This window comes from Phragmites australis, chromosome 8 (genome assembly GCF_958298935.1).
Source record: "Phragmites australis chromosome 8, lpPhrAust1.1, whole genome shotgun sequence".
NCBI classification, from domain to species: Eukaryota; Viridiplantae; Streptophyta; class Magnoliopsida; order Poales; family Poaceae; genus Phragmites; species Phragmites australis.
This window is the reverse complement of record NC_084928.1, coordinates 14,691,481-14,717,291: the sequence shown is the minus strand read 5'-3', so window position 1 is coordinate 14,717,291 and position 25,811 is coordinate 14,691,481. Positions and strand designations below refer to the sequence as shown.

Genomic DNA, 25,811 nt, shown 5'->3' with positions numbered 1-25,811 from the left:
GGACGACTTGCACTGTGTTGGGGTGTCAGGATAAGAACCACTTGCACCGGCATTAATCGCCCGTCACCTTGTGACAGGTCGACTGCAAGGGGGTATCCTTTCTCCCCTGATATTATCTCCGGAGACCGGTCGTGTCTTTAGGCTTCGGAAGGCCACATGTGCATCGGTGGGGCGGCCCGAAGGGGTCCACAGCCTCTGGGAATAAGGCCTTCTATTGAGTTTGAATGCCAAAGGCTCTGGGGTACTTATTGTAGTTTCAATTCTTCGCAAGGGCCACGTACGTGCCGGAGAGGCATCCCGAAAGGGTTCGCAGCCTCTGGGGATAGGGCCTCCTGCTGAGTCCGGAGGCCGAAGGCTCTGGAGGGACCTTTGATAGCGATCGTCAACCATTATCCTTAGGCTGGTCTATTTTCCCCCAACAGCAACCACAACCCCACACCCCACACCCCCACCTCCTGCCTCTTCTTAGGTCCTACAGAGCTCCTTGGAGACCTTACCAACCGGGTTAGAGTAGGACACCTTGGTCCTTCCAACGCCCACACCACAACAGACAGTAGTCCCAGGTGATCCAGATGCAACGTGCCAGTAGCCAGCACCAGCTCGACTTCAATCGACTTCCTTCTCCTCGACACCTGCGACTTCTCCTACCCTGACGTCGACAGCTGAGCATGGTGCTCGGGCTCCCTCCTTCACCGATTGGGTCACCCGTCAGAGCTGCTCACCCCAGCGAGATGTTTTGAACCCGGCAGGGCTGCTCACCCCAACGAGAGACACCAAGAACCTTAAAGATAGAGGGCCTGATTGTTTATTCTCGTCGTTGACATTGTGCTATCTCCATGAATCAAAACGCTACACAGCTAGAAACATCAACCTTGATGTCTATACCTCATGCACCCAGGGCCATCTTCATCAACCTTTTAACCAGGAGGACATATGGCCTGCTATCTATCCCAAAAATACAAAAAAAGGAAGAAGACGCTTCAACTGGACTTCACGCCACAACGCAACCGTCGCATTGTCAGCGTCAGGGTCGCTTTGTCAAACTCGACAACAAATCAACCCCACAGGAAAGTGATATGCACCCTGGGGATCATCGACGAGCAAGAGCGGATTGATCAACAAGCACAAGAGAAGTATGCAAAGCTTTTTGAGCAGCCGCTTACACGATCGCACATCCAAGCTCTAGCAGCTCTTTTCGGATGGGAGACCTCGGAGGAGGACCATGAACGGGAGGCTGACGGCATCACTATGATGCCTTGATCTTGTGTGCTTAGGTCTCGGTTGTTTTTATCCCTTTTTGCTATGAATCCTTCTAATATTTTGGTATGGAATGTCCATGGGCTGAACTCGACCGCGAGACAAGTTGCTATTCTTGCAAGAAATTCGAGATATCAGAGCCCAATGCTCGGACCCCTGGATGATAACGGGAGACTTTAATCTCATTTATCGGTCGGAGGATAAAAACAACACAAATGTAAATCATGCGATGATGGACCATTTTCGACGGTTGCTGAATAACACCGATCTCAAGGATCTACCTCTCATCGGATGCAAATATACGTGGTCGAACGAAAGAGACTCTCCTATGTTGGTCAAATTTGATCGGGTCTTCTGCACCTTCGACTAGGAGCATCTGTTCTCCAATTGCCTATTGCAAAGCGCAACCACAGAAGCTTCTGACCACTGCCCCCTGCTGCTTGGACTCCAAGATAATGAGATGGGAAAGCGTCGTTTCCATTTCGAAGCATTTTGGCCCAAACTGGATGGTTTACTCCAGGAAGTCTCAAGGTCTGATCCGAAACAGAACCTAGACCATGCGCTTTTGAAACAATTTCATCAAAGTTCAAAGCCCTGGCTAAAGCCTTACAAAGTTGGAGCAACAAAAAAGTCAGACATGTATGCACACAGCTGAAACTAGCCCGGGAGATTTTCCACCAAATCGGGATTGCCCAAGACTCTAGGCAATTATCTGAAGATGAGTTATGGTTGAGACGTAGGCTGAAGAAACACTGCCTATGTTTAGCCTCATTGAAACATACATTTGCGAGATTGCGATCGAGATTGTGTTGGTTACGCGAAGGGATGCGAACACCGCCTTCTTCCACCTGCACGCATGCCAACAGCGAAAAAATTTCATCCCCAAACTGCTCTCCGGCAACCAAGTTCTCACAAAGTAGGAGGACAAGGCACAAGTAATCTATGACTTCTACTCTAACCTTCTCGGAGCTCCTGTAAAACGTGCGCCTCTCTAGAGCTTGATGAGCTGGGGCTGCACCCTCACGATCTCAATGCCCTAGAGAAACCTTTCGCTGAAGAGGAAGTTTGGGGAAACGATCAAGCAACTTCCTTCTTATAAAGCGCCAGGCCCGAGTGAATGATCGGCAGGTTCTACAAATTATGTTGGCCCATTATAAAGCTTGATATTATGGCAATGGTGAGTGCTTTTCAACAAGGAAATTTTAGAAATCTACGTCTCCTGAATTCAGCTTATGTGATCTTAATTCCAAAAGAGGATGACCCTGCTCGCGCCAATGACTTCCGTCCGATTAGTCTTGTTTACAGCTTTGCCAAGTTAGTTACGAAACTAATGGCAAATCGACTATCACCCTTCCAGCAGCATTTGTTTTCCACAAACTAAAGTGCTTTTGTTAAAGGTAGATGCATACATGATAACTTCTTATTGGTGCAGCATACAACGAGATTACTACACCGACAAAAAGAACCTCGAATCCTTGTTAAACTGGATATAACAAAGGCTTTTAATTTGGTTTTGTGCCCTTTCTTGTTGGAAGTCCTTCGCAAGCTTGGCTTTGGTCCTGTTTAGTGCAACCTTCTATGCAATTTCCTTGTGACATGTACTTCTAAGGTGCTTCTAAATGGGATCCCTGGAGATGAGATTCAACATGGTCGGGGATTGAGGGAGGGGACCCCTTATCACCGATGTTATTTATCCTAGTGATGGACGTACTCAACATTATAATTAACAAGGCTAGTGTGGAAGGTTTGCTACAACCTCTGTCGAACAAAAACATTCAACATAGGGTCTCTATATGCAAATGATGTGGTTTTATTCCTCCGGCCGTGTGTTGAGGACCTAAACATGCTACATGATATCCTGAGGATCTTTAGAGAAGCTTCTGGCCTCAAAACGAATTTATCAAAGAGTAGTGTTACACCGATACATTGCTCGAATAATGAGACCATGGTCATCCAGGAATCTCTGCCATGCGAGATCAGGGAGTTCCCATGCACCTATATTGGATTGCCTCTCACATTCAAGAAACTGACTAAGGCACAATTACATCGCTTATGACCCGGGCAGGCAAATTAATCCTGGTCCAGGTAGTTCTAACGGCAATGCCAATATATCACGCTATCACTTTGAACTCCCAAAATGGACGCTAAAAGCTATTGAAAAGATAAGACGAGCGTTCCTATGGAAAGGAAGAGACCAAGTCAAAGGTGGCCATTGTTTGATTGCTTGGTGAAAGGTATATCGACCCAAGGAGTTGGGAGGCTAGGGTATCCAAGACCTTGCATCTCTAGGATGGGCCATGAGAATGAGATGGATATTGTTGCATAAAACACAACCTAATAAACCTTGGGCATAGTTTACAATTCTTGTCCATCATAATGTCAAGGCGCTTTTCTCAATCATAGTTGCAACCAAGGTGGCCAATGGTGCCAACACCCTCTTCTGGTGTGATCGTTGGCTACATGGACATACTATCACAGACCTGGCACCTAATCTCAATGGCCTCGTTCCCAAATGGATTGCCAATAGGCGCACTATGCAAGAAGCCATGGTGGGAAATAGGTGGGTTCATGACATACAAGGTGTTGTTTCTCTCAGAGCCCTATCAGAGTATCTGGAGCTGTGGGATGTGATCTCCTAGGTTGTGCTCCATCCTGATTTACAAGATGACCATTACTAGGGTTTCTCTTCCTCTGGACAGTACACAATGAAATCGACATATGAGTCCTTCTTGGGAGCTATACTTTTTGAACCTTGGAAGTTAATCTAGAAATCCTGGGAGCCAGGGCTCTGCCGCTTCTTCGTATGGCTTGCAATCCACAACAAATACTGAACAGCTAACCGTTTAGCCCGAATAGGCCTCTCACTCCCGGCCACTTGTGTGCTTTGCGATAGACAGGATGAGACCATCAACCATCTCTTGGTCTCCTATGTTTTTGCTCGCCAAGTTTGGTTCTACTTGTTCAATATAGTTGGACTCCCAGATTTATTGCCTAGGAACGTCGATGAAACCTTCAGTGATTGGCGGTTCGGATCTGGCAAGAAGTTACCCAAACAATGGAGGAAATGCTTCAACACTTTAGTGATGCTTGGGACATGGATGATTTAGAAACACCGAAATGATTGTGTGTTCAATAGTGCTTCTCCAAACTTGCAAAGATTTCTACGTCAGGCTTCTGAGTAGCTTCATCTCTGGCGAGACGCAGGGGCGACTGGGCTCGCACACCTTGCCATCACGGGGCACTAGCGAGCTACGGGATGTTTACGTGGGTCCTGTAGCGTTCTTGCCTTACGGAGTATGTTGGGCTTTGAGTAGTTGCGTCGGCTTGTTGATTCGTTAGCGTGTGTTTTTAGCGTGGCAGCGTACCTGTTGCGTGCTGCTTTGCGTTCTGACGTCATGTGCGCTAGTTGTGAGTTATGTTTGTTAGACCTCTTTTCCTATTCTTAATACAATGATGCGCAGTTCTTCTGCGCATTCGAAAAAAAGTAGGGGGAAGCCCCAAAAGAGCCTAACGCCTAACCATCACTTACACACAAGAACCTCAAGGGCTTGTGAAGGGTGAACTCATCAGTATTAAATCTCAATGACTTGTTGAGCAAGATGGCGCCACCTCCCATCAGTGATATGCTTTGTTATACTGCTTATGCTATGGCAAACTTGATTGATTCAATTCCAAAGGGATTTTTCAAAATAACTACTGTTACTTAGTGATTTTAGAGGACTCACCAATTTCTTTTTTCAGTATGTTCCAATTAATAAGTTATCTGTGCAGGCTGTTTTACCCCACCCCACTAGGCCAGGTATTTTCAATTAGCATTCTCCACATTACATTACTCTATGACTCCGATCAGGCACCCATGTAACAATTTTCACGTAAAGAGATTGTTACCTGAGAAAGAACTGCTTTCACACCTCACAGTTCACATTTGTGCAAATGTAAAGAGTAAAATATAACTGAGAAATAATGCTACACCACGATTTTACAAAATTTGAAAAACAGAGATCAAAACCTTTTAAGTTGTATATATCTGGCATATAAATTGAATAAATGCCACCTCAAGAATACAACTACACAGCCGGAGGCACCTCTCCCAGTTCCCCAGCAGATGGCTGAAGGTTTGTCAGGCATGACATCCACTTTTCTCCCTTCTTTCTCACCAACAAAGCTACTTCATCGAATGACAGCAACACATGAATTACAATGTAGATGAACACGGCAATGACGATCGCAAAAATGTAAGCAGATGTCTTCAACTTCCTGCAGCTGCCTGCGGCATATGCTACAAGTAGACCAAGCAAGTCCAGTACCATTGCTGTCTTCATAGCAAGAAGGGATCTCTTGTACTTGCTTATTGTGTTGTTCAACAAGAGGATGACCATGACCATTGATGCCATGAATGCCGTGGCATTGCAATAGAAGAATACTTTATACCTTGTCGGTTGGGTATCATGGAGGATTGGGTCACCTGCAAAATGGCCTAACTGGTCATCAGGCCAAAGTCCACCTGGTGGGAGCAGCCCAGCTTGGTATGTGACAGTGACTGCAAGAGTTCCAATCAGCATCAAATCTTTGCGCCATTTGTGTTCAGTTCTCTTCCTCCTATGATTCATGGATGGATGTTGGTGCCCAAAAGGTTTAGTGTTAAACATCCACTTCATGATGTCATTCACCTTGTCTTTTGCAAATGTCAGAACCAGGACCTGAATCATGACATAGATAAACACTGCAGCAACGACAAGAATGACATACACAGACGTCGACACTTTCCTGCAGCTTCCAGCAGCAAAAGCACCCATGAGGCTGATCAGATCAACCAGAACGCATATACGCAGCGCATAGCACTTAAGGCCCTTGTCACATAGCCTTTTGCTAACAAGCAACATAATCACGGCCAGAGACGCCATGAAAGCAGTGGCATTGAAGTAGAAGAAAACCCTGTAGCGGCGTGGGAACTCATCATGGAACACTGGGTCACCTGCTCGGTGGCCATCGTTGTTGTCGGTCCAGAAGCCACCGGGTGGGCTTATGCCAACTTGGTATGTGACGGAAGCTGCTAGAACTGCAAGCAGCATCAGAAACTTGCGCCGCTTCTCCAAATCCTTCCCTTCATTAACATTATCCACTGTTTCGTTTCTTCTTAAACAATTCGTGGAATTATGGAACACTTCTGATATGGAATCTATTGCCCCCTTCAGTCGTGTCTTGAGAGCCACAGATAACAGAACATGAAGTACGACATAGGTGAAAACAAGAAGGGCCAAGACGAACACATACACAGATGTTGAGAACTTTCTGCTGCTTCCAGCGGCATATGCCCCCATTAGACCAAAGAGATCCAGTGTCATGGCTGTTTGCAATATGTGACGCTTCATGGCACTAACAGTAATCAATCGGCTCTGAAGTAAGGTAATAATCACCAAAGATGCTACAAATGCTGTGGCATTGCAGTAGAAGAAGGCCTTGTAGCGCCTTGGGTTCATGGCCTCCAAGATTGGGTCACCGGCAACATGCTCATCATCACTGTCTGTCCAAAAGCCACCTGGTGGATTCAACCCAGCTTGATATGTGACAGTGGCAGCAAGGATGCCAAGCAATAGGAGGTATGTGCGCAGTTTTTGTAGATCATCCTTAGCGTCATTTGCAATGCTTGCCATTCTGTTGTTGGATGGATGTTGCGTATCTGGCCCTGATGGGTTAGTATGCATTTCAATGTTTGCATTCCCACCACCCCACATAATGAAAGAACTCAGTTTCTGAATAACTGCAGTCTTCTTCTTTCTCATCCATCCAATGGTCTTCTCCACACACTTCGGCTTTGTCACAATAGGTTCAATCCACTGAATGACAAGGTAGAGAAAAACTGTACCAACAAGGGAGAATACAAAGATAGACGTACGGACCTCCCTGCAAGTCCCAGCAGCATAAGCCCCCATAAGCCCAAAGAGGCTCACCAGCACACACAACCGCAAAGCATTGGACTGGACAACATGATCCACTGCAGTATCGCTGAGGAGCATGATGATGATCACAAGGGATCCAGCAAAAGCAGTTGCATTGCAGACCAAGAATGCCTTGAACCGGCGGGGATAGTGATCTCGCAGCACTGGATCGCCGGCAAGGTGGTTAGGATTATTTTCATCAGCCCAGAAGCCACCTGGTGGGCTTAGCCCTGCAACATATGTGACCGTTGCCGCCAATGTGGCAAGAACCAGCAGGAAACTGCGTTTCCGCTCCAGTTCTTCCGCCTCGTCATGAGCCTCTGGCTCATTTGATGGAGTCTCCGGCTCATTTGTTGTGCTCTGTGTTTTCCTGAAAATGCTCCCCAGGATATCCTTCCAGTATGTACGAATGCCCTTGAACATTTCTTTCAGCCAATGAGGTGCCAGATGCTTAAAGAATACAACATGAAATGTGACATACGCAAAGATGCCAACAAGTAATACCCAAATGTAAACTGATGTCCTCAACTCCCTGCAACTCCCGGCAGCATAGGCGCCCATGAGTCCGAGCAGACCCAATAACATTGCAAATTGTAGTGCCCGGAGCCAAACCGCATTGCGGCTTAGCTCCCTGATCAGGAGCAATATCAGGACAACGAGTGACGCCATGAATGCAGTTGTATTACAGTAGAAGAACACAAGGTACCGCTTGGGGTAGCTGACTCTCAGCACAATATCACCGGCGATGTGGCCGTTCAGGTTGTCTTGCCAGAAGCCGCCTGGAGGAGCCAGCCCTGCCTGGTAGGTGATGGCCGCAGCTAGGATAGCCAGCAGCATCAAGTACTTCCTCAGCTTCCATAGAAGCTCAGCCTCATCCGCGCCAGGATTTTGGTCACCTTGGCCTTGCTGCGGCACCTGTTGCTCACTGGAAGGGTCGCTAGGCACATGGCCGTTGCTAGGCTGCTCTTCAGACTCCATAGAGTTGAGCTCAAAGACTCAGAACCTCTCTACTCTGTCTGGGAAGATTGTAACATTTGAAGGTTTGGAAGATGGAGATGAGCTATATGAGTCTTTGGATACACCTCCTCTATATAGAAGGGGGAGAAAAAACAGAGAAATCAAAGCCAGCGGACCGCTTCAAACTAACAGACACTTGGTCTGAGCCGCCATAAAAATCACAGTACTGATGTGCATGTAGAGTCATATAGTAAGTAATTGAAGTTTCCAGTAGTGGACTACGCAAATAGTTCCGAGTTAGGTTCACATCATACTTTAATACACTAGTGTATCAACCCGTGCGACTGCACAAGTTAGAAATTTAGCTTACGGCTGAATTGTAGATATTTGTATTAATAATGGTTGTATGCTAAGATACATCAACTATTTATATTTAAATATTACAATGTAAAATATAAATATATTTTTTCTATAATATTGGAATCATGTTTATTATTTGTGAATAGATCTAAATTATAATTTTCATTTTATGTGTTATGCAAATTGATTTTTATTTGTTTCTTGATTTTTTGAAATTATTATTATTTTTAATGTCACCGTATCTCATATTATTTTTTAAAATACATTATAAATTCTTTGATATTATTTTTGTGTGATAATCCGTAATATGTTTGCGTTCTGTTGTTTTAATTTTATAATGTTTGATTATAATTGATTTGGAAAAGTGTGTTGATTGCTAACGTAACTAAGTTGGAGTTTGCTAACGTAATCTTGTTGGATAAATAATATCTACACCAAAAAGGAAAGGAAAGGCAAGACAAAAAGTAGTCTTGAGGCTGGACTCTATGATTTATTTTTTAATCTTTTATATTGCTTCGTCTGGTTTTTGATCTATGATTATAGTTTGTCAATCAATTAATTCGACGGTTGGATGTTTTGCTTATTTATAAGAATTTTTAGGATTTTTTTATAATTAACGTGAGGCACCAAAAGGAGCCTCCAATTAGTAAATATAAGATTCCAATCTAATTGTAAGAGGGAATTGTCAAAATATGACATACCAACGTAAACAAACATCCCTAGGCAATTTTCCAAAGAAGGGAAAAAAGTCTATGAGTCAATCAAGCCTATAAGCTAAACGAAAAAAAAAAACTATATGTTCCACTCAGGAAGCAATATCCAGTTACTTTCCTTTGTAGGACTACTAGTCCATTTTTCTGCTCCCCTTTCGGCGTACCTTCATTTGTATTTATCTTTTCAACTTTAACTGAACTTCACGAATATACTAAAAGATTTCTTCCTAATTTGCAATAATTTAATAAGAAGTGCAATAATTGACCAGTACCTTAGTTTTCAATGATACAAGATGTATATGAACATGCAGACTTGTCTTTGTCCTTTTAGTTGACCTGACTTGGGAGACTTGGCCTTGATCTTATTGTGTCGTCATGGGCCCTTTGCCCCAAAACCATGAATGATTCCTTCGACAGCTTCTTGATATCTCCATATGCAATAATTATGCCATAGTTTGAGGCACATTTTCTGTCTAGAACGATAGATCTCAACCCTCTGCCATCCACCATGAACTACATGATATCTGATAAATAAATCCCAAAATATGTTTGGTGCAAGTAATACATGCTAGAATGGCAACACAGTCTTAAGGTCTATCCAACTAATGCCTGAAACCAGTGCCAACTCAACCATATTAGTTGGGTAAGTAGTTAGTTGACACCTCTCTTATAGAAGAAACATATAATGAGCACGTGTCTCTGCCACGTTTGTTGATCCTCCAGTTATTTCAGCACTGCACATAGGTTTTTGCAGCAGTTGGTGGTCCTGCTAGACTCATGTTAATACTTTTCTATGTGCAGTGTATTTGGACCAGTTGCCCCGTTGTCTTGATCATAAGAAACCCAAGTTGCATTATTGCATAATAAGTTAATGTCACTTGATGTACCAGAGGGATGACGACTGAATTGTTTCCCAAAGTTGCATTATTGCATAATAAGTTAATGTCACTTGATGTACCATAGGGACTATGACTGAATTGTTTCGTAGTGGTAGGGTGTGTTTAGTTATTCGAATCTCTCCCAACCTAGTTCGGTGGATACGTATAATCTCAAAGAGAAACGTATTTGATTGTCCGTATATACTTTTTCAGTCTGACTCGGTAGATGTAAATATACAGCCTCATCTTCTTGGGAGTGAAACTCGATTCAAACTTCACTCCGAAGCCTGACTCAATAAATGCAAGCTCTCCCTCTGCTCATACAGGTGAGCCCATTTGCCAATGTCACAAAATCATTCTTATACGAGTAATTAACTACAATCTTAAGTCTTGCATCCACTTATACGGTCTCAGATTGAGCCAACTAAACAGAAACCCAACTTAGTTTGTCCAGATAGATACAATTAATTAATATTCTTTTTTTAACAAATATGATTCTGCTCAGCCTATTTTCCCTCAGCCTACTTATATGATACATCTCTACAAAACCTTGTCTAGGTAACCAAACACACCTATAGTGGTCAGCAATGACAATTTTGCGTTGAAGACTTTCGAATCCAAGTCTTCCTTTTGTCCCCCAAATCCAAACACGAAATCAAACACCAAAGACTTTAAATTTTCGCTAAATTTCGAGTTGACAAAGCGGGAAAAGAAGAAAGAGAATCTTTCAACTTGTGGACGTGGTAACGAAGACGTCCATTTGCAAGCAACACCATCAGCAGCATGTATTGACAAGAAGATGGCGGCTGGGCAGTGGGCACACACCTGGTATACGCTGGCAGCCAGCTCTGTCCAACTCGGGCATGGGGCATTGCTATCATGCATCTCGGGTACCCGCACCGCACCCTACGCCTCGCGAGAAGGGCTGGAAGCCTGGAACTCGAGCAGCACGCGATCTCCATCCGCCTGCGGACGGCCCATCCTCCACCGCGCATTTCGTCGAGCACCTGCCGGGCAGGTTGCTCGCACGTGCGTTCCGCTGAGCACCTGCCGTGCGAGCGGCTCCCCTCCCCATTCCATAGGCTCATTTCACCGTTGACGGGAGAGCCGGCAGTGAGATCCCGCCGCCTGAGCTCCGCACCAAGCACCGCCACCGTGTGCCACTGCGGAGGGCGCACCGACCAGCTCCGCTTGCCCGAGACGAGCAGGGCGCCGGCGCCGCGGGGTGCATACTGCAGCTGCGGCGCCCTCGCGCGTCTAAGCCAACCTTGCAGTGCCGCCGCTCGCGAGGAAGTTGGAAATGTTAGCTTAATCGAGAAGCTTAAATATCTGGACCGATTTCAAGAAACTAATGTCTTGGTGGAACATGCTTTTCAAAAGGTAGTGATATAAAATCATAAAGGTTTGTTTGAGACCATCTCCAACTATATTTTTTTTATTTCGTTTTCTTTTTAATTCTTTTTCTTGTTCTTATTTCTTTTATTTTCTCTTACCGTTTCTTTTTGAGAGGAATCGTAAAGGGAAAAGAGTGAATCTCATTCTGAAGAGAATGATCTTGAGAATCCTATCGTAAAGGAAAATTATTAGAACGTTGAAAGAAAAAAAATCTCTTCACGACAAAATTTTAGTTCCCCAAAGAAAATCCCTTGAAGCTGACCTAACGGTTCTTCGAAAAAAACAAAGGTTTGCCTAACCTATAATCAGTCTCATAGAACAGGATCATCTAACTTTACGGTGGACTACACTTACAATGTTGGATCACAGGTAAAAGGGCAGGATCTGATTATATGGTGCCTTGGCCTCTCGTCCAGCGCCCCCATTTTCCGTCTTCCCTGGAGCTCACCAATGTGACTCCAGCATAAGGTGAGTTGATTAATCGAAGCCATTGTGTCAGGTGGTGACGTTCCGCAGGTTCCTATCCTGTGTGCGCGCCAACCAGGGTGTGTAGTGTGCGGCCACGTGGTGCCACCAGACAAGGTGAGGAGGGGTGTTGTGAGAGCTCTTTTTTAAAAGTATCAATTGCAAATATCTCTCAAATCGAGTTTTCGTTTTGGAAGCTGTTTGAACAGGATGTTTTTCACAACTTATCCTATAAAACAATCATATTTCATTTTTTGTCCTTTCTAAAGATTTAACAATTCAATATATTATCCTTACAAATAAGTTGTACTATCCCATCATTCATATATATTAAGGTTGAATATGCCTATGCTAAATGTTACGCAGGTTTTTAGAAATTGTTGTTGCATAGTCTAGAAAAAAGCTGATTACGGTATTTACAGTTCTTGAATTGGGTTTTACAAACTGTAGTATTAATTCTTTAATTATTGAGTGCTTATGAAAGTGAAAAAGAAATTTTGATCACGGCGAATAATAAATGAAATAGGAAAGAAGAAGAATAATGAAAAGGAATGGTTATTGGGCCTTAATGGGCTATGCATACTAAGTTGCTATGGGAACACATGCACCATATGTTATTCCTCTGACTTCCTACCATGGTTACCTCTCGTGGACTGATGTTGTATTAGTTAGGTCTAGATCCACTTGTGGTCTCGTTGCAAAAAATATAGGTCACAAATATCTGAAAAAAAACATAGCCATTTTAGTCACAAAAGCTAAAGCCCATGTTCTTCTAAAAGGATACCATGCAATTTTCTCCTATTATTTTTTCCGTGGTAGAATTGCTAATCATTTCACTTGTGCAATCAAGCCTTGAAAAGTCTATTTTGCTCCTTTGAGCCCCCAAACTATTCGGTTCTTGCAACCAAGCAGTTCTGATATGATTTTGTTGATTTGAGTCCATCAACTACTGATATATTCAGTTTAGTCCCTTCAGTACTAAAAATTGTCTTGGTGGATCCTTCTAACTAATATATGGACATGGGTGGTAATTTGAGCCAACCAAGAAATATAACTGAAATTTGGTAAGGCTATTGTTCCTGTCATATGGAAAATCCACTCAATCATCTCTCAAAATGACTCACCAGATGTGTCCTTTCGGACATATAGAGTCAGTCTCATCTGGAGCATCACCAGCTTAACCGCTACTACCATACCTTTTCCTAGAAAGAAGACTTTAAACTACTTAAAAATGTTACTCTCTTTCTTTTTCTTTTTTGCGTGTTCTACATTGTGTTTAAGTAGACGGTATTCCCCAAAATCCTAGGAGTAGCTCTTCCTAAACTGATTAGCTAGACGATTTGATTGAGGTTATTGATTCATCCAATTTTACAGTCACACATAGTTTTTGAATGAGAAGGAAAACTTCATATTTAGTACCACCAAACTAGATCTAGTCTACTCATATTTGTTCGACGAGGTTGTCTGGATCAGTCCCAGCTCGTGCACTCTGGAGTAGCTAGTAGGCCTTTAGAACTTTTTCAAAGAGTTGGATGTTTGGAATGATTTCAACTCAGAGATTGCCTAGTCCGCATTTCTCTACTATGCCTTTTTTTCCGTGAACTACTAACTGACTCCTCTTGCTCCAAGCTCCCTTTTGTTGTCTTCTCATTCACATCCTCGGTCAATTGAAACAAGCTATTCGATTAATCAATATTTGCAGCCACATTATCTAATTCCTATATGAAAATTCATCTGCAAAAGACCTCCATTCAAACATGACAAAAGCTTCAGGGTTCATCCAAGATGGGATGTGAGAAAAAAGCTAAACAAATCTGAATTGTGCATTGGTCAGGATTTCCGTAACAAGTGCGTGAACTATGATGATCAAAACTAGGAGGAAGATCTAAAAAGGGGACTTGGATAGGATTTTGACCATGATCAAAAGATAGGAGGGGGTTCTCTTTCTTTCATTGCCCTTCAAAAGCAAAGGCAACCAAAAAAACTTCTACTATCATAGAGGTCATTAAAGAAAACATGGATCCAAATGCCAAGTGGAAAAAAATCTCATGGGCTTGGAAAAAAATCTCATGGGCTTAGTCCACCTCACCGTGCAAGCATTGTAAAAACATTATGTGTGCTATTGTTGTGGGGAGAAATGTCATTTTGCAGAGATACATGGCCCAAGGTACCTTGTATTTTCTTTCTTGTGCTTAATCCCTATGAGGATATGGTAAATAGAAGAGAGAAATGGCAATGATATTCACTGAGAATGATAGAGAGGATAGGCAGTGGGTTATCATAACGTGGATTGATTGAGCAGAGAAAATATCGTTATACCTACCCGTGGGATTCTATCCTTCGTACATTGCTTCAGTGATGTGGTTTCTTGCCACCGATTTGATGCTAATCTGACTAGGTCTTGGTGATGGCACTTACCTCCCTTGCTTTACTTTGTGCTATTGTCGGCCTCCTTCTTTGCTCTTTTCATGTTGGGGTATGGTGTCTTTGTTCATGTGTTGGTGTGTTTTGTCTGCTTGGTGAAAGATCAATGACCTTAACATGAGATCAATGTGATTTTGATGATTAATATTAACATAGTTAATGGAACTATCATTATTGGTTATTATGTAAGGTTTAGTTTTATGGATGCTATGTGATGAACTTGGGGTTTTAAAGATCTCAAGGGTATAATCACCAAGGCAAAAAAAAAAAGCTTCATTTTGCTATTATAAAAGTGATCATGGTGTCGAGAGTATCATTTGTGTAGATAGATTTATCTTCTTTAGTTATACTATGATGAGGGGTTTGGATTTAGTAACTTGATCTAATGTCTTTAGATTAGTTATCTAAGTAGGTGATGCTCACTAGGTTTTGCTACCTCTAATTGATCAGTATGAAGACCCAAGACATCAAAAAAGAGAAGCTACAAAGATCAAGACTTGAGATAGTTTGCATTAGACAAGTCCCTCTGCAAACCTAGTCATCACATGATATGGTGATACAGTGAGATCACCATATGCTGCGGTGACTGTGGGTAGTTGGTGCCACTACTATAGGAAGGCCATGGGAAATCGGTTTGGAACCTCTATCACACATGGTTTCCAAACCGATTGTACTCAAGCGATTGTGATAATCGAATATTATCACATTCGGTGTAAAAAATTGCATGCGATAATCATTACATAGTTGGTTCTAATAATGGTTTGACTGTGATAATACTATTATCATATTCAATTCTATCAAACAACCGATTGTGATAATGAGATTACCACAGTTGGATCACAGCTAGATCCGACTGTGATAATTATTTTATCATAGTTGGTTTCCTACTTGAACCAATGCTCTATTGTTTATTTTCATAGTCAGTTGAAGCAGAAAATTGATTGCAATTTATACAACCAACATCACAAAATTTTGAATTTTGGGCTAGCCTCATGAATTGCTAGCCATGTTCTCTGAAACAAGCAGCAAACATGAGCAACATGCGCAGTTCAGTGGCGCAAGAGGGAGAGGGAGGGTGAGCTCGAGGAAGGAGATGGCCGACCGGGTCAGCTGATGGGTTGGGTTGCGGCTCAGAGTAAGAGAAGAGAGGGGAGGGGTAAGAGAGACGACTAGGCTGGGCTGGTCCAGAGAGAATGAGAGGGAAAGAAAGATCGGCTTGGGCCTATTTAACCAGAAAAGCTTTTTTCTTTTTCTTTTTCCATAAGTCTATATTCCTCTTGTATATACACCTGTATATATATATATATATATATATATATATATATAACATATATACTATATATTTATATTAGCTCACATAATAAATCAACCAATCAAACAACCAATTATACACACACATATACATAGTTATTCTTTTATAAGAAAATAGCCCTCAATGTATATATGTGTTTATACATATAACACATATAGTCACATATATGTGTCTATGCATACAAGCACACATACAAACTTAGAAATTTATTTAGTTTTGTAAAATCTTTTATTTTCTTTGAATTTTTTATTTCTTTGGATTTTAGAATTTGGATGGTTACATGCCCCGACCCTTCGATGGCCCCAGTGGCTTCAGTGTCATCGGGAGATCAGCCGGGGTTGGGAGACGCCACATCAGTGGCTCTCATCCCCATGGTCGACCAGCCGACCAATAACTTGGGGGAACACATTAACTGGTGTGATGTTAACGTCGACTAGCACACTTACCTGAGGTAGGGCTTAGATTTCAGGTGTAAGCCATTTTTGATCATTTTCTGACTTATTATGCCTGAGCATGCTTTTTACTTTTCAGCCAGAAAATCTCCGTTCGGTAGAGACTACCCCGGCATTTCATGCACGCTAGAGCTTGCCACCGTGCCCACTACCACCACAGTCGATCCCCCCGCCCGAGGTTGTTCTCTCGGGAATAATAGAGGGATCGTCTGCCGTGCTCATGGCAGCGAACACGCCATAGCTCGAGGAAAACGTCTCGAGCGCGTCAGAGGATCAAGCGGCCGTGGCAGCCGAAGATGTACTGGAGACTGCCATGGGGTTCCCATTGGTCCGGAGCTGTTAGATTAATCTTGTTGTTTTTTTTTTTGCATAAGTAGTATATTAGTTGTGTTCATGTGTCAGTGTAGCTTCGAGCAGGCAAGTGTCTAAGTTAGTTTGTGAGAGTGCTGCATGGTATTGTGAGCCGATCGATAGTGAGTAACAAGTGGATCGGTAGCCAAAGTTGAGTGCACGCATGTGTTCTTGGAGTTTGCCTTGCACAGGTTTAAGGCCAGGTGCTTGTCGAGTCGTGGCGCACGTTCAGGAGCAGGAAAAAGGTCAAGTTGTTTGCATGGACGCATGCATTGTCGGTGGACTAAGTACTTGTGAGTTTGCTGTTGGACACGAACGAGTTGTCAGCATGTAGATGCATGCACGCGTTTGTTTCAGTTTTGATGGTAAAAAATAGTTTTTTGATTATGGATTATGAAAAGCTAAAGGATCTAAAGTTAAGGGTTGTTTGACTACTTAGATTGTGAGAGGGTTGGATGACAGCTTTTGTTTTACAATATTTGTAATGCCCTTAGCTTTTTTAGTACATATTTCTCTTGTTTATTCCTTTATAGCTATTTTAGAAATACAAATTTGCAGGATAAAATAGCAAATAAAATATAATTCATACCGCATTGTTTTTTAACCATCAAGTAGCAACTGATACATCAATCATACAAATTTTTTAGTCCATAAATTAGGAAATGTTACATCATTCATATCCTTGCATGACAATCTAGTTTCTCATAGCAAATAAAGCATCACCAAGATTATCACAAAAAGTATTCATATGTCCATCTTCATCTCCTAATTCATTGCCACCACTTCCATGAGATGAAGATCCATCGACTGTTGAAATATAGTTTTCATTTTGATCACACATCTCAAAGTCTTGATCATTAATAGCACTATCTCGAATGAAGATATGAAGATCTATGCATGCAATTATTATTTTTGTTTGCTTAACCATAGAATAACTTGGCAAATCCAATAATATTATCCACATCACCTTCAAAACACCAAATGATCGCTCGATCATATTACGGAGAGATGAATGCAAATTATTATAATTTTCTTTTTTACCACTAGGTGATTAGACTTGTCAAAACTCCTGTAGATGGTACTTCTCCCCTTTGTATGGAGTTAGATAACTCGGTTGATTTGGATAGCCCAAGTCAAAGATAATATTTTCCTAACAAATAACATTCAACATGAGGCATATAATTTTTACTATGTTGTAAATGAGATAATAACGAGATGATATACAACCATATCTTGTGGAGGATGTGGAAACTTGCTGCCATATTTGCGTAAAGCATCATTGACCATCCTCATGTCATGTACCAAGCCGGGCCATCTGATAACAATGGAAGTGAACCTCATGTCAAAGTCACATACGGCCAACACATTTTGAGTTGAATATTCATGGCGTACCTCATGTGCAACCGAATTTGTCGAAGGCACAACAACAGCTATATGTGTACCATCTAATGCGCCTATGCAGTTATTGAAATGTAGTCAAAATGAGGATCTTGAAGCCTATGATGCACCATCTGAACTCTGGGTCCCTAGGTTTTATAACATCCGCTGCAAGGAGATTGACAATATCTGACACATGAAGGAATTTCCTACTAATTGTTTCAGTTGACCTCTCAAACTGGTTTGCAACTAGAATAAATGATTGTGGAGCCCCAATAGTCCATAAAAATATACCTATACATTCAATAGAACTCATATGTCTTGTTGACTTCAAGCCATAATTTGACACAACAAGTCATGAAGCCTATCAAAAAATGTCCTACTCATCCGAAACATGCTATAGCAATCTCTAAGATCATTCAACCTTTTCATAACCCATTATATACCTAAGAGAATAGATTCCCTCTTCTAAGATTTATTTAAGAATTTGTCACCATAGTACATAACAGAAGTACTTGCTATTCCTCCATACTATTTAAGCACATCCAATTGACTATGTGCTAGCTCTAATATTTCATAATCTCTATCACTTTCAGTAGAACTCATCTACAAACAAATGGAAAGATAGATTACACACTGATATGTTGGTTCATGAAGCAATAATTTAGCAAATATACAAGGTTTAAGCAAATATTGCATAACAGTACCTAGGTTTAGGAAACAGACAATGTTCAAGCAAATATTACATAATAGTAACTAGGTTCATTGAACAAACAAGGTTCAAGCAAATATTACATAATAGTAACTAGGTTCATTGAACAAACAAGGTTAAAGCAAATATTACATAACAGTAACTAGGATCATTGAACAAACAAGGTCCAAATAAATAATCCTAATTTGTATTCTCTTGGCACCACCTCTTCAACCAATTGAGCCTTGTTTCATTTTAGGACAAAGTGTTGAATACATCATGATGTTCCGCTTTGACAAAAAGCTTGCTAGCCATGAAATGCTCCTCACTTCCTTCTATTGCCCCAGACTCCATCGACAAACTCATCACTTCCTTAATGGATTCGGACCTCATTTCACCTTGCAGCACCTTGTTGGCAACAACACTAGAGGATTGAATATTATCCGATATACCTTTCATTATCTTAACCATGGGGTTCTTTCTCTTCTTTGGGCTACTAGCACTATTGGTAGTACCACATCGCTTTAACAGATTAGCAATATTTCTAGTGCTAGTGTTCCTTTGAGGGCTTGTAGTTGCCAATTTTTTGGTATCAATCGCATTGTTTGTGTTCCCTCCTACTCTATCATCGGGAACACAAGAGGAAAAACCATCCACTACACTATGCTCAAGCATCCTCTCAAGCTCTGAGAGACACTCAGGAGGTTCATTTTGAAGCTTCTTCCATCCTCCATGATTCTGAAAACCAAAGAAGATAATATCAGGTAACTTATTTCACAATAGAATTAATTGTAGTAATGAGTATATAAAAGTGAGTATTTTTGTGGTCTCTTTCCACCAATTGTCACTTGCGTCCATCGTTCCTTTGGTACTATCTTATCCAAGTCTAGTAGCTTTATTGATGGGTAGCCAGAAAGTATACAAACCCTTCAACGAATCCCATCGGTTTTTAAATTGTGTTTTTGAGTGATGCTTCCCTGTCCTACCAAAGAACTTATCATGCAAGTTCTTGTATGCTTTGTTAAACAGTACACCAAGAGGCCTATTCCCATCATGTATTTCTTGCACCAAATTTCACAAAAGGCCCTGGTGTGATAAGAATCCCAATTTGCCTTATCCCAAACAAAGTTCTCCATGTATTTATCACAAAAAAATGTAATTAGTAAGGATGTAATAATTAATAGGTATTATGTAATTAGTAAACAAATTGTAACCATTTAACTTGTACTCATCAGCCTTGTAACCGGATTTCAAAGATAAACTTTAACGTATGTACTTTTAAGCATGTGCTTTCATACAGCAACAATGGAGAAATCTAAAGCGTCCTTTCTTCTGCCTATTTGCTAAAAAACTAATCCCAACTATTCAGCAAAAGTAAATTAATCAACTAATCAGTAGTCCGGTACCGAGAAATAAATCAGGAGATCAATTCTAAATTGTAAAACAAAGTGGAGAGTCAACGATAGAGAACATAGAGTAGGGAGTGAGAGGGAGGGCTAGCAGCATATGCGAAGAGAGAGCAGCTACTGCTCGATGCATGAGAGGATGGGAGATAGTAGCCGCCGGCCTGCCTGCTGCTGCGCACACGAGGAGGGAGCCCACGGAGAGAGCTGGGTGGATAGACAAAGCGCGAGGAGGGAGCCTGCAGAGAGAGCTGGGTGGGGAGATGGAGGTGGAGGTACTTGCAGGTGTCACCACAAAATTCGATGGATAAAGAAGAGGAGAAGGGCGTTGAAGCCCTCAGCGTGGTTGGAGTGAGGAGGTGTGCCAGTCGGACGGGAAGCATGGTCGGTGAGTTCAGGGGCGAGGAGGCATGCAGGTTGGCAGGGAGCACACTGGTCTTGCAAAGAGCGCCGGTCTGGGACAAGTGTGCTGGACAGCGGGGAAGCGCGCTAGGCGGGTGGGAAGCGGCGGTAGGGTTTCTTGAGAGGGAGGGAGCAGGTGGGGGCGTAGAGGGGGGAGGGATTGGTACGAGGTGGTTTAGTGGCAGTTATGGATAATTTACACCAACTTTGATGTCCAGGTTTGTTTGCCCATCCCACACAATCCAACAGAAGTTGGGGAGAATCGGACTGTAAATTCTGGCATAATTCGACCTCGGATTGTGGATTGCAAAATTGAGCCGTTTGTTTTGGCTATTGGGTTTTGCTACCAAAATCCAAAAGCAAAAGAGAAAACAAACATGGCCTTAGTTTAGGTCTTGGATGGTCATGTGTTGTTTAGTTCTTGTGGCTAGTTGTGCATGTCACAAAATAGCCAGGAAGTTTAGTTAGTTGCTTCTGTCTTTTTAAAGCATGTTCTTAGCATTTGAAAGATTAAGAGAAATAAATGAGAAAATGCATAGATGTGGTGCCACAAAGACTCTGCGCGTGTTCCTCTTCATTGTGTTTGCGATTTCCTACAATTGGTATTCAGAGCCACGTGATCCTGATCCCCAATGTCGGGCTCTGGCTCCAAGTCACCTTGATGCTCCACGACATCACTGCATTCCAGGATCCACAACGATGACGAGAGTGGCCGTGAGCTCGTTGTGCAGCATGTGAAGGAGGCCGGGGTGACAGTGTGTTACCCTGTGCTCATGAGCAACAACTACATCGAGTGGTCACTCCTGATGAAGGTAAACATGCAGGCTCAAGGTGTTTGGGATGCTATCGAGCCTGGCGGCATGGAGTACTGGATCAACAGGATGGCATTGTTGGCCATCCTCCAAGCGGTGCCGTTGGAAATGTTGGCAACATTGGCGGTGAAGAACTCTGCAAAGGAGGTGTGGGAGACCGTGCGCACAATGTGCACAAGCATTAAGCATGTGCGCAAGGCAAAGGAGTTCAAGTTGATCTTCAATAAGGAAGGCGAATCAGTGGATGACTTCACCATGCAGCTGACGGGCCTCGTCAACAACATTCATACCTTTGGCGGCATGGTGGAAGATGAGGCGGTGGTCAAGAAATTCCTTCGTGTGGTTCCCTCCAAGTACACCCAGGTGGTCATCTCCATCAAGCAGCTAATTGATTTGAAGACACTATCCGTTGAGGAGCTCACTAGCCATCTCAAGTCAATGGAGGAGAGGTATGAAACTGATAACAATGAAACCGAAGCAAGGGGTGGTCGCTTGTTTCTTACATAGGAAGAATGATGAGTGGCAAGAAGAAGAGCACTTTTGACAAGACCAAGGTGCCCTGCTACAATTGCAAAGAGTATGGGCACTACTCTCGGAAAAAGAAATACCATGAGTCCAAGAAGGAGAAAGAGGCGCTGCTTGCCATGGTAGATGCCGATGATTAGCTGCTACTTTGAAGCCCTGCATGGAGATGCACAAATAAAACCAACAAGATTAGGGGGTGATTGTGAGATTAATCTTGTTATTTTTGCATTAGTAGTATGTTAGTTGTGTTCACGTGTTAATGTAGCTTTGAGCAGGAAAGTGTCTAAGTTAGTTTGGGAGCGTGCTGAATGGCATTGTGGTTCGATCTACAGTGAGTAGCGAGTGGATCGGCAGCCACCAGTTGAGTGCACGCATGTTTTATTGGAGTTAGCCTTGCATGGGTTGGCGGCCAAGTGCTTGCCGAGCCGTGGTGCACGTTCAGGAGCAGTTAAAGTTCAAGCTGTTTGTATGGACGCATGTATCGTCGGTCGACTGAGTACTTGCGAGTTTGCTGTCGGACGTGAACGAGTTGTTAGCATGTAGATGCATTAGGTCTTGGCTGGTCATGTGTTGTCCGGTTCTTGTGGCTAGTTGTGCACGTCGTAGAACGGCCAGGAAGATTAAGAGAAACAAATGAGAAAAGGCACAGGTGTGGTGCCGCAAAGACTCTGCGTGTGTTCCTCTTCACTGTGTTTGTGATTTCCTACAGAAGCGACAAATGAAGAACCCGCTCCCGGCCCACTCGGGTGCCAGACTCCGCCGATGGGAGTCGAGACTCTTGTCCCGGCGGCCACACCAGCCGTAGATGCCCAAGATCAGGATGTCCTTCAAGTAGGCCTTTTCTTCTTTTCAAATTCTTTGTACCTCCTCTTCAGGTCCTTACGATCCTCCTTCTTTGTTTGGGTTCTGAGTAGCTTGAAGCCCTCATCTTCTCGAAGCGCGACCCAAGTCGGGAAAACTTCGACTTGAGATGGCGGAGGAGAAGGCTCGCTCTTCATTCCTTGAGCAGGAGCGGCAGCACCTCCAGGAGGTGATTGAGGCGAGAGGAAACACCTCAAGGAGGAATTTCTCGAAATCATGTCTCGAGGCGGCGTATGAGGAGAGGCATCGTCTCGAGGATAGACTTGCCAAGAAGGCCTGCCGAGAATAGGAGCTTCTTGGAGAAAAATATCACCTCGAGAGGGACATCACCGTGAAGGAGCTTCTCCACCCGTCCGAGATGGCCAAAATGGAACGAAAACTCGCGAGTAAGTATATCTCTTGGTACTATCCGGTTTACTTTCTTTCCCAGTCGGAATTCTGACTTGGGCGAATTTGCTTTCAGCCTTTACGACCTGGGTCAAGGAGCTCAAAGATGAGGTGAAAATTGTCAGGGAGCAGTCCAACGCCTTCCCGCACCTAAAGACAGCTATTAACTCTTTGAACGAATCCCTGAAGAACTTTCATCTGGAGCTCCCAAGGCCAATCGACGACAATGCCGTGGGGTATGTCCAGAGCATCTCCTTGCTTGGTGAGAAGTTTTCGCAAGTCGCTTCGCACCCTCCGACACCCCAGCATCGAGCAGCAGAAGAAGACGGCTCGCTCGTGAGTGCTTCTCGAATGTCTTGGATGCCTCAGGAGTCACTACCGCGAGGTCGATTTGGGGGGTCATCGCGAGGGGTTTCAACTGCGAGACTTCGGAGATAGCCGGATTCATCCAGGGCAGCCTTCCCACAGCCGCCGCGATTGTGGACAACTTAGATTTCTAAGGAAGTCCCGATCGACTGGTAAATGAACATTGTTACCTTTGATATTTTTTGTTCTGTAATAAGTCTTGAACCTTCCTGGTACTTTATCCTCGAGTAGATCTGATCCTGCAATTAGCTTTCCTGCCAAAACGTTAAAGTTAAAGCGTATACGATAGATTCGTTCAACCTGTCAGCCACCGAGCATTAGCTTAGGCAGGGATATTCTCGACTCATTGGACCATAGGACTCGCCTCAGGAACTTTTTAATGCGATTTAGGTTTTCGGCAGACAAAAATCATCGAGTGCTCGGACGAAGAAAACTCCGGTGTCTTATCCGCGTTGTACTCGGATTGAGCTGTAATTCCATTCCGAGTGTTATAAAATCGTTGGTCTGTATGTACTCGGGTGTGGACTTAACCCGTCATCAAGTTCCTGCAAACTTGTCACCAAGTTCCTGCAAACTTGTCACCAAGTTCCTGTAGACTTGTCACCAAGTCCTCCTTTCCAAAAAATCAAAGATAATTGTAGACGAGAAACATGAAATGCCTAAAAACTTGTTCAAGACTTATTACACAACAACCCCGGCTGTTCGATCGAGAAGGGACTTTCGATTGAGCGGTCAAAGTCTAAGAAAATATTTTGGTCCCCTAGCCCCTAACTTTTTGGTCAAGAAGCAAACTTTCGATTAAGCAGTCGAGAACCAAGAATGAGTTTCAAACCCCCTAGCCCCCGACTGTTCGATTGAGAAACTTTCAATCGGTCAGTCAGAGTTAGGAGCATCAAGAATAATTCCCTTAGAGCATGTTTGGATCTCACGAATTGGGCTGAATCTGATTTTGATTCCAGAACTGACCTGTTCGACTAGTCCACGCTTGACTATGCGAGCGACTAGCACGTGCACAACCATGCTGTTCGACCAAGTGAGCGCCACGACCACATGAACAACCCGACTAGAAGCAAGACGAACGATCCGTCAACCGGAACTCAACGAGAGAACACAAGAACACACAAAAAATTCGAGGCTGCAACAGTTTAGCCTTTTCTTTTATTTTATATCTTCCGAAGTCTATATTCGAGATCCGAGCTCGCTTTGTACTTAATCGAGTACTTCGAGCTTTCCTCGACCCGATCATAGATCCGAGCTCTCTGAGTACCTAACCAAGTACTTTGAGCTTTCCACGATTCGACGCCCCAAGGAGATCTGAGCTCTCCGAGTACCTAACCAAGTACTTTAAGTTTTTCTCCCAGATGCATCTAAACTCCTATTACATGCCCTGGCTTATATAGGCCCTAAGTACTCAACCCGCCAGACATACAAGCTAATCGACTTGTATCTGGACTCTGTGCACTAGCACGTGTACTTTGCCATACAAGCATATAGACTCTGACTCGAACTCTACAACCTGGACACATGCAAGCATACGACTCGGACTTGATCGACCGTCGTGTATTCCGCAGACTCATAGACCTTCTATACGAGTACGTATATGGCAACTAGCCAACCAAAACTATCCTAGCTTTCTACGTGCATGCATCGGGACTTGCCTGTACTAAATACTTAACTTACCTAAAGACACCAAAACAAGATTAATTTTCAACACTCGTTTCACTTGCAGGAGAAGTTTTCTTGGCGAGGTCAACCGCGTCTTGGCACAGTTGATAACCACGGAGTAGTGGTGTAGTGGTTGTGAGGGTTCTTGATCTGTTCTGATCGGAGCCTTTGGATCATCAACATCGAAAACTCCACTAATTGACTTATCATATTACCTTCGAAAGATCGGGCAAATGCGCATCAAGCGGTATCAGAGCCTTGGTTGCCCGTTAGGTAATATCAGTTATCTCTTTTGTTTCATCGAGTTCCTTTACCCAAAGTATAGAAAATTACCATAAAAAAAAGATTTAGATCTTAGTTTTCCGCTGTCCAAACCACTTTGTGCCTTTCACAATTTTATTTTCAGTTTTCGCGTTGTTGAGTTTGAGTCCATTGTTAGTGTCTTGTTGCTAGTCAAGCCATGTGTTCTAGTTTCTAGCATCAAGTTTTTGCTAATTTAGTCATCGAGTTACTCAGCTTGCCTAGTCTGCTATAGCCGAGTTTGTCTCCCACTCGAGGTCCCGACCATTCACTCCGACCACCCCTCGAGACTTGACCACTCACTCCAACCACTTACTTGGGGTCTCGACCAATCACTCCGACCACCCACCAGTCACTCCAACCAACCACTCGAGGTCCGACCAGTCACTCGGGGTCCGACCAGTCACTCCGACCATCCACTCATTGTCCGACCAGTCACTCTACCCACCTTCTCGGATCCGACCACTTAGTCGGAGTCATCCACCTTCTCGGATCCGACCACCATAGCCGAAACAGAGG

At 43.2% G+C, this 25,811-nt stretch overlaps 1 protein-coding gene and 1 long non-coding RNA gene across 3 annotated transcripts; one reads left to right on the top strand and one right to left on the bottom strand.

Moving 5' to 3' along the window:
* Window positions 1–5,250: 5,250 nt before the first annotated feature.
* LOC133926686 (uncharacterized) lies at window positions 5,251–8,502 on the bottom strand. The gene has a single exon (XM_062372711.1). It carries the CDS (start codon window positions 8,172–8,174, stop codon window positions 5,325–5,327), a length of 2,850 nt encoding a protein of 949 aa, XP_062228695.1. The 5' UTR covers window positions 8,175–8,502; the 3' UTR covers window positions 5,251–5,324.
* Window positions 8,503–11,826: 3,324 nt separating this feature from the next.
* On the top strand, window positions 11,827–23,575 carry LOC133926685 (uncharacterized). 2 transcript variants are annotated; one of them, XR_009911147.1, is made up of 4 exons: window positions 11,827–12,081; window positions 22,423–22,544; window positions 22,628–22,960; window positions 23,038–23,575. It is a non-coding gene; the product is annotated as an uncharacterized LOC133926685 (long non-coding RNA). The 2 variants fall into 2 exon arrangements; XR_009911146.1 differs by lacking the exon at window positions 11,827–12,081 and having other exon boundaries at window positions 15,689–22,544.
* The last annotated feature ends 2,236 nt before the right edge of the window (window positions 23,576–25,811 follow it).